General features: G+C 40.2%; 1 protein-coding gene across 1 annotated transcript in view; it reads left to right on the forward strand.

The window, feature by feature from the left end:
* Positions 1–429: 429 nt before the first annotated feature.
* The window catches only part of plpp4 (phospholipid phosphatase 4), a 49,144-nt gene continuing 36,059 nt past the window's right edge, over positions 430–13,514 (forward strand). Inside the window, exon 1 of the mRNA XM_082557757.1 lies at positions 430–906. Within this exon, the coding sequence (XP_082413883.1) occupies positions 818–906 (89 nt within the window). The 5' untranslated portion in view covers positions 430–817. The remainder of the gene's footprint in view (positions 907–13,514) is intronic.

Here is a 13,514-nt window from a genome sequence, read left to right on the forward strand (position 1 = left end):
AGTAATATCAGGTAAGCCTGATACCGGTGTTGATGGATTAGTTCTACTAGAGTTGTAAAGGGTCTGGTCATGAACACCTGCCCAGATTGTGCCAGCGGAGGGTCGCCCTGCTTTGTGTCGCTTTTACAGCCAGTGGGTCATTGTAGTCTGTGAAGAGATGTTGGTTCAAGGTCTCTTTAGTGCAGAGCAGACAAGAAGAAACATGGAGGAGTGTTGGACATGAGCACTCGAGCCTTTCTTTTCCTCCCATGAGTGTCTGTGTGGTGTTCCAGAAACTTCTAGTCATCTGAATCTCCAAAGTCAAACGCAGAGGATGAGAGAGAGGGAGAGGAGAGAGAGAGAGAGAGAGAGAGAGAAGAGAGAGCGAGACCCACACCACACAAGCTCGCTGACGCTCTGAGTATCTCCCTTTTACTTTGCAGCCTCCCATCACTTCCCTCTCTGTGCTGACCCACACCTGTACCTTCTCCCAAATCGGCTGATATCTTCTGGCCCCGAACTCCAATCTTAAATTAAGAAACTGATGGAGTGGAAGAGGAAGAGTTTCACTCGATAGAAGAGCAGCTGTCAGCAACAGAGTTGCTTTAAAGAAAATCGCCCGAGGGGGACAGAAACAGACGGGGACGAGCGGAGACAGGCGAAGGAGCGAAAAAGAGAGGAAGACTGCTTCAGGTGACCGAGTTGCAATGGAGGTGCACGGCATGCGCGATTAGGGAGCGCTGGGCTTTTGTTAAGGTGGATTACAAAAGTGAAAAAGCCTCCAGAACTGACCGGGACCGCCTTTTTTCTGCTTGAGTTGACGGATTGTCTCCGAATCATGAACGTGTCGCCTCCAGACCGCAGGAAAAACATGCGAGAATTGGCTCTGGAGATTGGCATCAGAGTTCTGCTTTTCGGAGTTTTCGTGTAAGTAAAGGCTCCAGCAGCTGAGTTATCTGAGAAACACCGAAAACATTCAAATTAATAACAAAAATAATAATAATGAAAAACTGCCTGGCAACTACGCGCGTCTTGGCGATGACATTCATTTTCGTCACTGATGTTATACATATGCCTTTCCATTATTTCGACACAGAAGTGTTGTGTTCAGGTTTATGTGCCGCGGTGTGGTGCTGAACGAACAGGTCCCCGTGCTTGTGTGTGTGTGTGTGGCGGTAGCTGCGGTTCAGCAGCGTGGACAGACCGCTGTCAAACCAGCAGCAGACCGACGCTGTGGTTAACAGGTTGCAAAAAAAACAAACAAAAAAAAAAAACAACTTAAATCTCCACCAGAATAGACTTTCTGTTATGAGCGCGCTCTGTACTGACTCTTATGAAAGAACTAGTATTTAGTTTCTTTGGATCACAGCCGGTTAGAGAGCTGCAGCGACAGCTCATCTGACCGTTTCACCAGACACGACACAGTAATCTAACTAAGCACACAATGATGAAATGATACTTTGCCCCCCTTTTTTTCTGTGAAGCTTCTTCCTCGCAAGCAAAAACTAACATAAATAGGTTATAATTGTTTGTCTATCTTGGAGCTATTAAGCTCCAGGTGCATCATGATTTTATCATTTACCATTTTGCTTATTTTTATGCTCGATATCATCTCAGTTGAGCTACAAGTCCCGATATCTACAATGCATCCCCTTGCTGCATCTTTTCCATTTATGGGAAAATAAAAGAAGAAGGAAAAAAAAAGAAGAAGACGCTCCTCTCATTTTGGAGTGTGTAGACACAGTGCGTGCATTCCGTGTGTGTCATTAATATCTATCTCTTGGCTAAGTGGTCCAACTCTGTGTGTGCTCTCACAGCAGACGGATTATCCGGCCAACAAGAGCCTGATGGTGTGTCCTGATTGTGTTTGACATGGATAAACTCAGATAGAGAGATGAAAAAAAAGCATAAAGTATCTTGGATATGCCCTTTGTATATTTGAATGTGATACTAGGCTCTAGGATTTGCTTCTGTGAATATGTGCCACATTGAAAGAAAAATGCAGTTTCACACAATACAATCTTCATCATCATCATCATCACGAGGCAAGTGTTGTATTGTAGCACAGAAGCCCCAGCCACAAAGCACTTGATCACCTTAATGAAGTGAGTTTTACTCCCCATATTCCCTCTACACTGCACAGAGCTTTAATCTGCTTCTGATAACACTCAGTCTCCCCCATCAGTACACTTGATCTACCCCTAATAGGATATTAAGAGCAGGATGGTTACCGAGCATCACGTTCTTCTATGAGACAGTGCACACACACAGACATGCACTGCATGTTGTTCAGCTTTGGGAAGGTTGTTACTTTCCTGCTGGGCTACATTTGATACCGATACCTTGGATTAAATAGGATTAACTAGTGACAAAGCTGGTGAACCAAGAAGCCATAGAAGCCAGATTCCTTTGTTTGCTGTTCATTTTGATTTGATGGATACAGAGTGCCAAATTTTAAGAGCAAGTTTCAATCGTGTATTCAGAGAAGGGAGAATTTGATCTTCTGCGTTTCTTTGGGGCTCAAAGTTATTGTTGTATCGAACAAGTTTTATTTCAGCAGACCAGATAGAGTCGCCCTCTGGCCTCGAAGGGCAGCGGATCCTGTTCGTATCTAACCTCAAAGACTGTGGTGAAGGCAGGATAATTGGGGTCAACTAGTTTCTGTTGTTTTCTCCGCTGAAGGTGTAGAGGACAGGTTTTGGCTGCCGCTATCCGTGCCTGCTGTGCGGTGTAGGCTTGGTGTAGGTGTAATGCACTGTATTTTTATCTTGGGAAGAAAACGACAGTCTCATCTGTGCATGTTTGCCAGGGAGAGTTACCAGTCGTCTTAAATTTAGTTTCACAACTTGGTGTTTTCTTCCTCTGCAGCTCACTCTTGAATTTGACAAACTGGAAGGAAAATGAAGAAAAGATTTTTGCTCATTTTGCTGTTCATATTCTTTCAGAATTGTGAACATGTACCGAGGGGAAATGAATGAATTCATCCTGAAGTAGGTCTAACGAGCAGATATGAATGCATCAGAGGTGTCTTTCCCATATGCAAGTTTGGTAATTCGGTTTGTCTTTGATTCTGATTAAATAATGCTGACTGTGGCAAGGAAGTTATCCTCTCTGCTTGACTGCCCACCCACACAAACAGTGGACTTTAATCCTAAGAGGCTTGAAATCTCTGCATTATTCACATCCAAATTTTTCCAAAGACAGCCTGCCTTTAAGGGAACGTTACTTTCTATTTGCCCTTGCTTGCCAAGCTGCTGTCTGTTCCAAGCCTCGGGAGATGCAGTGACCTTAGTGAGAGGCTGAAAGTGTGACTTTGGGTTGGCCCTGTGCTATGAAACCACTAATGCCATGCAGTCATCATAGGTTAGCACCCCAGGAGTCACGCATGTCTTATTCTAAAGGGATATGATCTCTGACATTAGGCAAAGTATAAAACAAGAGAAACACAAATAAACACAAAGATAAAGTCCTTTTTAAAAAAAAAAAAAATCTCTAGTTAAATGCTCAGCAAAGAAGGAGAGGATAATGAGATTGGTCTTATTTCCCTTTCCTTGTAATCCAGAGCGCAACAAGCAAGAGCTTAGACAAATACCAAGGACTCATTTCTTCCTTGAGTGGTTGTGTGACAGAGCTCGTGTCCTCAATCAAGCAATACAAGCTTGAATTTTGTCAGTGTGTTTGTCCCGAAGCTCATAGTCGGACAATTGAATAAGCACGTCCCATAAATACCCGAACACTGCTTGCAAGCAGAACAGGCGACAAAAGCAAGAAAGACAGAGACAAAAAGAAAGAGACAGAAGAGGAAGATAAGATGGAGGACACACAGTTAGGGAGATCTAGATTGTTGAGAGATTTTCAAGATTAAGACCTGAGGCTCAGAAAATAGATAGGCACCATAACAACCGTGAGAACCCGTATCAAAGCAATCTAAAAGCCTCTTGATTGCCCAGAGAAGATGGCTGCTATTTTACAGGCTGTCATACACAGCAAAACAGAGTAGATCTGTTTGTGCCAGAAGCAACAATTTGGAACCAGGCAGAAATTACTTATTTATTGAAGAAAATTATGGTGATAAAAAAGGATTATTCTTAATTGCATGCATTGGTAATGAGGCATACTAATGTGTGATCTGAAGCTGGCATCAGCCATTAGATCATTTTTTGATATGCAGTGTCATGAAAAACTATTTGCCCCCTTCCTGATTTATTGTTTTAGTATTTTTCATTAGTATTTTTTGCACATCTGTCACACGTACATGTTTGAGAGCAAAAGGTTTTTAATATTCGACAAATATAATCCGGGGAAATACAAAATGCACTTTTTAAATATTTCTTAAATGAAAGAAACTGTCTACACCCCCCTATTCATATGTGGAAAAAGTAACCGCCACCTCGTGTTAAATCATGAAATAACTGCGTAACCACAATTTTTGGAAAGCTGAGTCACTCACAGGCCTGATTACTGCCAGGCACGTTGAATCAAGAAGTCCTTAAACAGAATCTGTCTGATGTAGGCTAAAAGATACCAAAACGCAACCATGATCTAAGAAACTCTGGAGGAGATGAGAAACAAAAACTTTGACAACAGTCACTCTGGAAAGGGTCACGAAGCCAGTATTTAAGGCTCTGGGACTCTAACCATGGTGTGAGCCATTATCCACACATGCAGAAAACTTGGAGCAGCAGTGAATCTTCCCAGGAGTGGCAAGCCTACCAAAATTACTCAACAACTCATCCAGGACGTCACAAAAGAACCCAGAACAGCATTTAAAGAACTGCAGGCCTAACTTGCCTCAGTCAAGGTCAGAGGTCTTGTTTTACATTTGCCAATAAAAGTCCTTGATGATCACCAAGACTTTTGGGAAAATGCTCTCTGTACTGACGAGACAAAAGTTGAACTTTCTGGAAGGTTTTTGTAATATAGCATTTGATGGTCTGATGATCTGGGCAATTTTGCTGCTTCAGGACCTGGAAGACTTACCATAGTTCTAAAAATTTGCTCTCTATCAGAAAATCCTGAAGAAGAATATCTGACCATCAATTCATCCCCTGAAGCTCAAGCACACTTGGTTTATTAAACAGATTTAAATCTGAGATCCTTAAACAGGCCCCTTGTGTTCAAAAAACCTCCAATATAACAGAACTAAAACACCTCTGCAAAGAAAGTGGGCCAAAGTGACGTGAAAATTAGTCATAGCCTGTTATCACAACCAGCTGATAGATTTAGGAGGCAGTTTCTTTTTCACACAGGGCCAGAGAGGTTTGGATTACTTGTTTCCCTTAATAAATAAAATCATAATTTAAAAACTGCATTTTGTATTTACTCGGGTTATCTTTGTCTAATATTAACATGAGTTTGATGCTCTGAAACATGAAAGTGTGACAAATATGCATAAAACTAAGAACTCAGGAAGGGGGTAAAATGCATTTTCACAGCACTGTAGTTGCTGTCAAATGAGGTTAGATGCAAGTGTATTGAAATAACACAATTCATCCCTCAAAACAGTGACTGCACATCATTCCCCATCTCAGAGGAAAGTTTAGGCAGTAGCGAGATACAGCCCAGAGCGTTAGCCAGTCTCAGAGATGATGGGGAGGAGCAGAGTCTTGAAAGAAACTTGGACTTTTTGAGAATAAACAGATTGTTTAGTCAACACGTCTGTTGGATTAAAGGTACTTTCAGCTGCTCAATATTTTCCCGAGGGTGGATCTGCATGTTTGATTTGGCAGAGATTTTTCACCATTTTACACCAGATGCCCTTCCTGACGCTATCCTCCCGTTTATCTGGGCCTGTGATCCCCTGAGGCTGGGTTTATTTCTCCTGCCGGTTATAAACTAGGGATCTTTCACGTGTAGAAGTGAACGTGTTATCGGATTAATGGTTAAAAAGAGAGACAGAAAAAAAAGAGCGATGCAGAGTTTAAACTAAGCTGTAATCCTGATATAATTAGTCCTGGTTGATTACCATGACTGCAGTTTAATGATACAACAATAATTCCTTAAACATCAAACACAAGTGGAAATACAGGTGACTCTGTTTTTAGTGCAATTAGCTCACTTTGGTTTTATAAAGATGTCTGATCTGATCTGGATCTGATCTCACGCAGCACATAGTACAAAGAGCCGTTGTGCACAGCGAATCACATCGCCGATGATGACCCTGTAGAGGAGGATTCAGCCAGTCACCTACAGCTCTTCATCTAACCACTCCTCTAACTGTGCCTGCGCCGTCTCGTTCCATTAAAAATTTAATGGACCGCTAAAAAAAAAGAAAAAAAAGATTGTTGATAAGCAGTCATAGTCAGCACTTACGTCAGTGCAAAACACATTGCAGTTTTTAAATCTTTCATAATTAATCCCTAATGTTTTGCCAGTCCAACGCTTTTAATGTGAGGCAGCATATTCTCTTTACATTAGCAGTAGCTTAATACTCTTACTTGGCAGTCTCCTGGTCCTCGTTTGAAGAGAAATAACAATAGACGGCGAGGCTGTTATCAGTGGTGTGGAGAATTTTTCTTTGTTTTTAATTACATGCATGCATAGTTTTCTTGTGCAAGAATACCCTCTGTGCTTGGAAAATCTAAATTCTGCACGGGTCTTTTCGTTGCATCCAACAAACATTACATTACATCAAGAGTGATTATAGAATGTAAATGAAAAGGAGCTGAAAAAAAAAGCTATAATCAAAATGGGGGTCTGAGATCATGAAAGCATTAATGTAATAAAAGATTATAACTTTAAAGTGGTGTGGACACTAAAATATTCTTGGCCTTTCTCCCGAACTCCACTCACAGAAACGGTAGAAATAGTGTAATTATTTTAATATAAGATGTCAGTAAAGAGATTTTTACCCAGAGGGCCACAGGTGTGAGTGCCAAAGCCATAATATAAAGTGCTGAATTTTAATCCTTGTAATCAGAAAGAGCCGACCCCCAAAATAGACACAGTAAGTCTGCAGCTTTGCAGCCTTCAGCTCTTCGTTTTATTCATCTGTCTATATGGTTTAGTCCAAACGCTTTTTCCCCACGGGCAAAATTTCTAAGTAAACAAGATCACTCCTGCACAGTACACAGTGGGTAATGGCAAAGAGAGGGAGTAAATTCTGCAGTCCACTAAGTCCAGTGTGGAGCATTTAGACTCAGATACAGTGTTCAGAATTTGGATGACTGAACTAGAAATACAGACAAGCAAGAATTGGGGTAGCAAACGTTGACTGGTGAGAAAGAGGACTCCAGAGGGATGCTGCTGTTGTACTATTTGCCTGTATACATATTTATTATGTTCGGCTGTGGACAAACATGACTTCTCAACACTGACACATCGCCGTCTTCAGTCATCTGCCATTTGTGTAAATTTCATAATACCCGTCTTCATAATTATAATATATTCTCCTCGCCTTAATTTTTCCTGCTACCACATTTGAAGCACTGAGTCACGGGTCATCCAACCTGTGACCCTCATTATCTTTGAGATGAAGAAAGAATTGAGATTGCATGTTTGACTACTGACTGTAACAAGGCACTGAAATACTTCCTGACTCGATAACACAAACAGACCGAGTCAGCAAGCGGTGACTGAAACAGTGTGACCTCAGTAGTGTTCCCTTTGTACATCTTTGTCTGAAGAGCCCAGGGAGAGCACCCAATGTTGTGCTTGATTGTATAAGCTATATTCGACACAGTAACTTAATCCCTAAATGTGTAGGTTTAATAAAGTGGCAGTTTATTCAACAGTTTCGAATTAAACCAAAAAACTATATGAGTGAAAATACAAAAGAGACAACGTCAGACTATGTGAGGTAATTTTAAAAAGAAATCACATTTTGGATGTGATTGTGATTAGTGACCATGGTGAATTGGGAATCTGAGTGGTGTGAGAAGATTTGAGAAAAGATTAGCAGAAGGAAAGCTCTATTAGCAAACGAGGCAGATGCTGCAGCAAAAATATCCATGAATCCAGCGAGAGCAGAGGCAGCTGACTCTCACACCAAGACCAGGGAATCCCTGACAGCTCAGTCTGTCACCGCTCTAAGCTACTCTGGCATTTCATTCTCCACAATCGTTTGATCAGCTCATTATGTCTTGCTGTCCCTGCTGTCATTTTTCCAAACCCGTATCTTTATCCCTCCATGGGTAGCAGATTGCTCAGTTACTCTCTGTGTGTCCTTTACACCAGTCTGCCTTAAAGGGGTACTGCAAGTCGCTTTGTGAAGATTGCCTTGTGGGTCAACTTACCTGTTAGAGGAAATTTACTGTAAGAAAAAAAGTCAAACAGTACTATGCAACAGTCTTGAGCTGCCCTTCATGTCTTTATTTTCTGGTAGGAAAATTAATCAGAACACATGCAAACATACACAGAGATACAGTATAAAAGGAAAAAACTGGGTTTGTACAGTTCTTATGAGCTTGAAGATGAATATTTAGTTTGACCACATATGAACTCTCTTAGGTGGCCTTGTTTCTCTGTCAAGCTGATTCAACACTACTTCAGTAAAGTTGAGGTCCGGGCTCTGGGGAGACCAAATCCATGACTGATAGTGTTCATGATGGTTTTTCAATTCAGTTCAATTCAATTTTATTTATTATGCGCCAAATCACAACAACAGTTGCCTCAGCTTGCTTTATATTGTAAGGTAGACCCTACAATAATACATACAAATAAAAACCCAACAATCATATGACCCCCTATGAGCAAACACTTTGGTGACAGTGGGAAGGAAAAACTCCCTTTTAACAGGAAGAAACCTGAACCAGGCTCAGGGAGGGGCAGCCATCTGTGGCAACCGGTTGGGGAGAGAGAAGGAAGACAGGATAAAAGTCATGCTGTGGAAGAGAGACAGAGATTAATAACAAGTATTTTTCAGGTGTTTTTCTGTCCAGGTTTGCCTTTACTGCATTGGCAGTGTGTTTGGAATCACTGTAGTGCCGCAAAATGAAGATGTTCTGAATCTGATGCTTTTCAGATGGTACTGCACGGTGGATCAAAATCTGATGCTACTTCTTGTGTTCATAATTCCATCAAGATCCACTGGCACCATGACCATGACACAGCCTCCAGTGTTTTACTGGATTCATCACTCCATAAGACCTGTTTTAACTGATTAACATTCCAGTTCTTCTGTAATTAGAAATACTTTAGCATTTTCTCCCTATAGCCTAAACCAATGGCTAAAATTGGTTCTTTGCTAAGTTGTCTGTTTTGTGCTTCATCCCTTGAGTTAGGTGCCTTTTTTATGCTCGTAACAGTGTTAAAAGAGGATTAACAAACAATAAAATATTGCCTGGACTTCAGGTACAAGGACTGAAAATGAATAAAAAAAACAATATTTTATGAATGTCAAACTCTCATCTTTGACACGTTTCATGGATTCAGCTAAATAAACTGGAAAAATTATGTGATGTGACAGTGGCTTTTATTAGACGAGGCAGCTAACACATTCATGTTCACTTGGATGCATAGGTCAGTGTTAAGTGGCCAAAAAACCAACAAAAAACCCATCAAAACAAAATAAAGAAAGAGAAAAAAAACTATTGCCTGAAAATAGTCAAGTACACGGAATTAAAAGGAGCAAAATACCAAAGTCCAAAGAAAACCTTTTGAAAACCTTCAGAAAGCCTGGAGAACTATTCCTCTTTCAGTGCACTTTAAAGAATTACAAACAAATATGGCTTCTTGGAAAGAAAACATTAAGAAATGAGGGGTGGTTCAAGACTTTTGCACATTACTGTAGGAGAAGCAGAAAAACCCTTATTCTAGTTAACAATAAATCAGATTACAGATTTTTGAGTTATTTTTTGTCGTGAATTTACGACATCTGAAAACAGTTCCAACTTTTACATCCACTCTGAGTTCAATGTTGTTGTCATGCGCCTTAATAATTTATCATATAACACAGAGTTGCACTTTTCCTCCCAAATCTAATTCCCAGCCTTCCCACTGCTCGTATTACAAAGTGAAAATAATAAACTTAACCAGTTTCCATCATTGTACTGGGGGGGTCTTAAAAGTCAAAGAAGAATCTTGTAAAAACTACAGTAACAGCAGGGATTGTGCTTTACATGTGGCGTTTTCAGCTGGAAAAACAAAACAAATACTGGAATGTAACCACTGTTCAGAATTATGAGCTTTTATATTTTCTTATTCTTAGGGAAAAGCTCTTACTGCAACATGGTATTGTGTTCTGGTATTGCAATTTCACCATTGTAAAATATGAATGTCAATCTCAGTTCTAGCCGTAAACAAATCTTAATGTTAAAACTGTTCCTTTTGTAAAATAAAGCGGCTCAGCAATCAGGTTGAAGCTCAGAGGATGCAAATGATGGAGCTGTAATGATGTTATGAAGATAAACTGCATCACATTATTTGTTCATTTTGTGCTTCCATTCTGTTCATCTGAACATGTTCTCTAAAACTTCAAAGTTTCCCCATTATTTTAGAAGTATTTGAACCATGACTGGTGCTCGGTAGATGTAGGCTGTGATGAGGGGCAGTGCTGTGGCGCTCTGAGGTGTGGAAGTGCGGAAGTGACAGCTTCTGTCAGAGTGGAGAGGAAGGTCCCCTGCACTGAGTTACACTTCCTCCCATCACGACGTTTCTATTCTTATACCTCCCCCTGTCACTTCATCGTTTTATTGCCCCTTTCTTAGGTGATTTTTTTTCAGCCTCCTCTGTATTACTGTCATTTTCAGCATCATACTCTTATCTATATACAAAGACAGATGAGGGGCTGAGAAGATGAAAGAGCCTCCCGCCAACACACACACTAGCACATTTGGCAGTCTCCTGGCCCAAATCTTAAAATATATAACAAGCATGCTCCTCTCCTTCTGGAGAAGCCTTCATCACGTCTGTGTGTGTGTGTGTGTGTGTGTCCCTCAAGCCCCAAGCTTTTGCTGTCAGACCACTTTTTCCTTGATGAGTATTCTGTGATTTCCTTTAGAGAATACTGCAGAGTAACTGCTCACTTTTTGCCACTGTAAGGTGAATTTGTGGACAGTGTGCGTGTCATAGTTGAAGGGAAGAAACTTACATGTATATTTTGAAATCTGTCATAACTTTAAAGTAGAATGATAAACTCTATCATTCACCCATTTTCTTCCACGTATGCAATTTAGGATCACGGGCAGGCTGAAGCCCAGCTACCGTAGCACAGGAGGTGGGGTACACCCTGGACAGGGCAGCAGTCTGTCACACTAATTTAGGTTCTTTTGACTGTGGTAAGTACCTGGAGTGATCCCACGCAGACATGGGGAGAACATGCAAACTCCACACAGAAAGGCCAGATCATGGATTTGAACCGAGAACCTTTTTGCTAAGTGTTAAAGAAAAAGAAAGCCAAGTAATAATGAATGAATAGAGAACGAATAACACTGCGTTCCAGCTCACTAGATCAGAAATACAAATAAACAAAGTCTTTTCTTTTAATCTTTTCATTCTTTCTTTATTCTTCAACACTGTGGTGAACACAAAAGAAAAACAAATATTTGTATAATAAGGTTTAATGGTGGCACAAACTGTAGCATTACAATCTAATGAACTGGATTATGCAATAATATTCTGCACACTTGAGATACATAAAGCTACTTTTCCAGTTGAGTTTCTGTTTTCAGACAGTCCCTCTTATTATTATATCGCAGAATTACAGGATACCCACAGATACTGGTTTATAATTCTGTTGTAAAGGTGATAGGACTAATCGATAATGACTGGATCGAGACAGCTACGCTAAAAATCACATGCAGTTTATCATCCAGCTGTCAACAGACTCAAGCTCAGTCTAACTTAACCTTTTAATGTGTAAATGCTGCACACCAAGGTGCTTCAGTTCAATTAATTATGCTGATTAGACCTTGTCACAAGACTTTGAGGTTAAAGACAGCTTGATTGAATTGTCCTTGACTCTAATTAGTGAGACTGAATGTGTATGAAGTTCTGACCTCTGTGTTTCCAGTATATTCAGTAGCTAAATTAAGGTGGCATTTTCATATACATACAGTAGTTCAACCATCATGAAGTGTAGGAACTGAATATTGTTGCCAAACCTAAGAACTTAGCCTTTTTAACTCTTCTGATATTCTGTTTGTCAAAACAGGACCTACAATTACAGGTACTAGTAATCAAAGATGTTTTAATGATTAATGCCAGTGAACCAGGATGCAGAAAGCCAGGGTTCTTTAACCCTAACACACCTACATGTATCTGTAATACACATCAATGCAACCTAAGATCAAAATAATTTAATATAATTATTTAGAATGAAAGTACATCTGAAATGACATCCAAACAAAAGACAGCAGTTAAAGGCCAGAGTAAGCCCACCAGTGGCTCCAATTATTTTGGCTGATTAGAGTGTAGAGTGCTTCTCCAGACTTGGTGTGTGTGTGCAGTCATGCTTGATCAGCATCTCTCTCACTCCCTGTTTGCTTCGCTGTCTTTAATATCCTTATTAATGCACAATATGAAATGTCCTGTGGGTTTGGGTTTTTTTTGCCATTTGAAGTGTTTATATTTTGGGGTTTAGCTTCCTTTTGTTTTGTATTTCTGGTAATTCAGGTAAGTAATTTAGTAATTTTATTTAGAATTTATTAGTGCTGTCAGGGTTAATGCATTAACGTGCTAAAACGTGCTAATACACATTAGCGTGTTAACGCAGATCAATCCGTGTAAGGGGTTAGTCGGTGTTAACGCGTCATCGCGACTGATGTGATGAACATTTAACCCATCTGGAGCGCAGACTGACTCAAAATCCCTGAAATGTCTCTGTCAACGCATTTCGGGCAGTTTGTCCAAAGTTTGTCCATTCTGTGCTCCAGATGGGTTGATTGTGTTAAAATATTTAATCGTGTTAAACATTATGACAGCGTTAACGTGTGTAACCCCTTACCCTTACACGGATTGATCTGCGTTAGCGCGTTAATGCGGATTAGCCCGTTTTAACACATTAACGCTGACAGCACTAGAATGTATGTTTTTAGGTTTTTGTGTTCTTGTGGGTTATTAATATTTGATTCCTTGTGTTAACTTTTTTCTTGCCTCCTCTTTGTAATGTGATTCTCCATTCAGTTACAGTTTCAGCTGTGTCTTGTTCCCACTTCTCTTGATTATATTGCTCAAGGTGTGTCATGGGCTTTGTTTCAATCCTGGATGGTTGGATAGGATTCATATTGATTTCCACTCAATTGTTGTAAGCAAGGAAATCCAACCCTTACTTTCACATTTTTGTTTAAAAATAGCATCGTCAATGGCCAGTATAAAAGGCATTTCGGTCAATAACACTGTGTTCGCCCTAGCTTCTCCTTATCAGAGTTTCATTGACAAGAGGAAAGAAAACCTTTCACTAGGATTAATGATTAACTCCTGAATGCGAGTAGGAACCCACAGCTATTGTTTGGAAATTAAAAAAAAATGAAGTGACTCCATTTTCTTGTACGTGGCCATTGATTCTAAATAAAAGATGGATGGAGCTATTTCAACAGCTCCTGATTTGAAGCCTCAAGCTTAGCATCTCGTTGTTTTGAAAGTGGACATGATGACAG

This window comes from Aulonocara stuartgranti (assembly GCF_965226115.1).
Source record: "Aulonocara stuartgranti genome assembly, chromosome: 13".
NCBI classification, from domain to species: Eukaryota; Metazoa; Chordata; class Actinopteri; order Cichliformes; family Cichlidae; genus Aulonocara; species Aulonocara stuartgranti.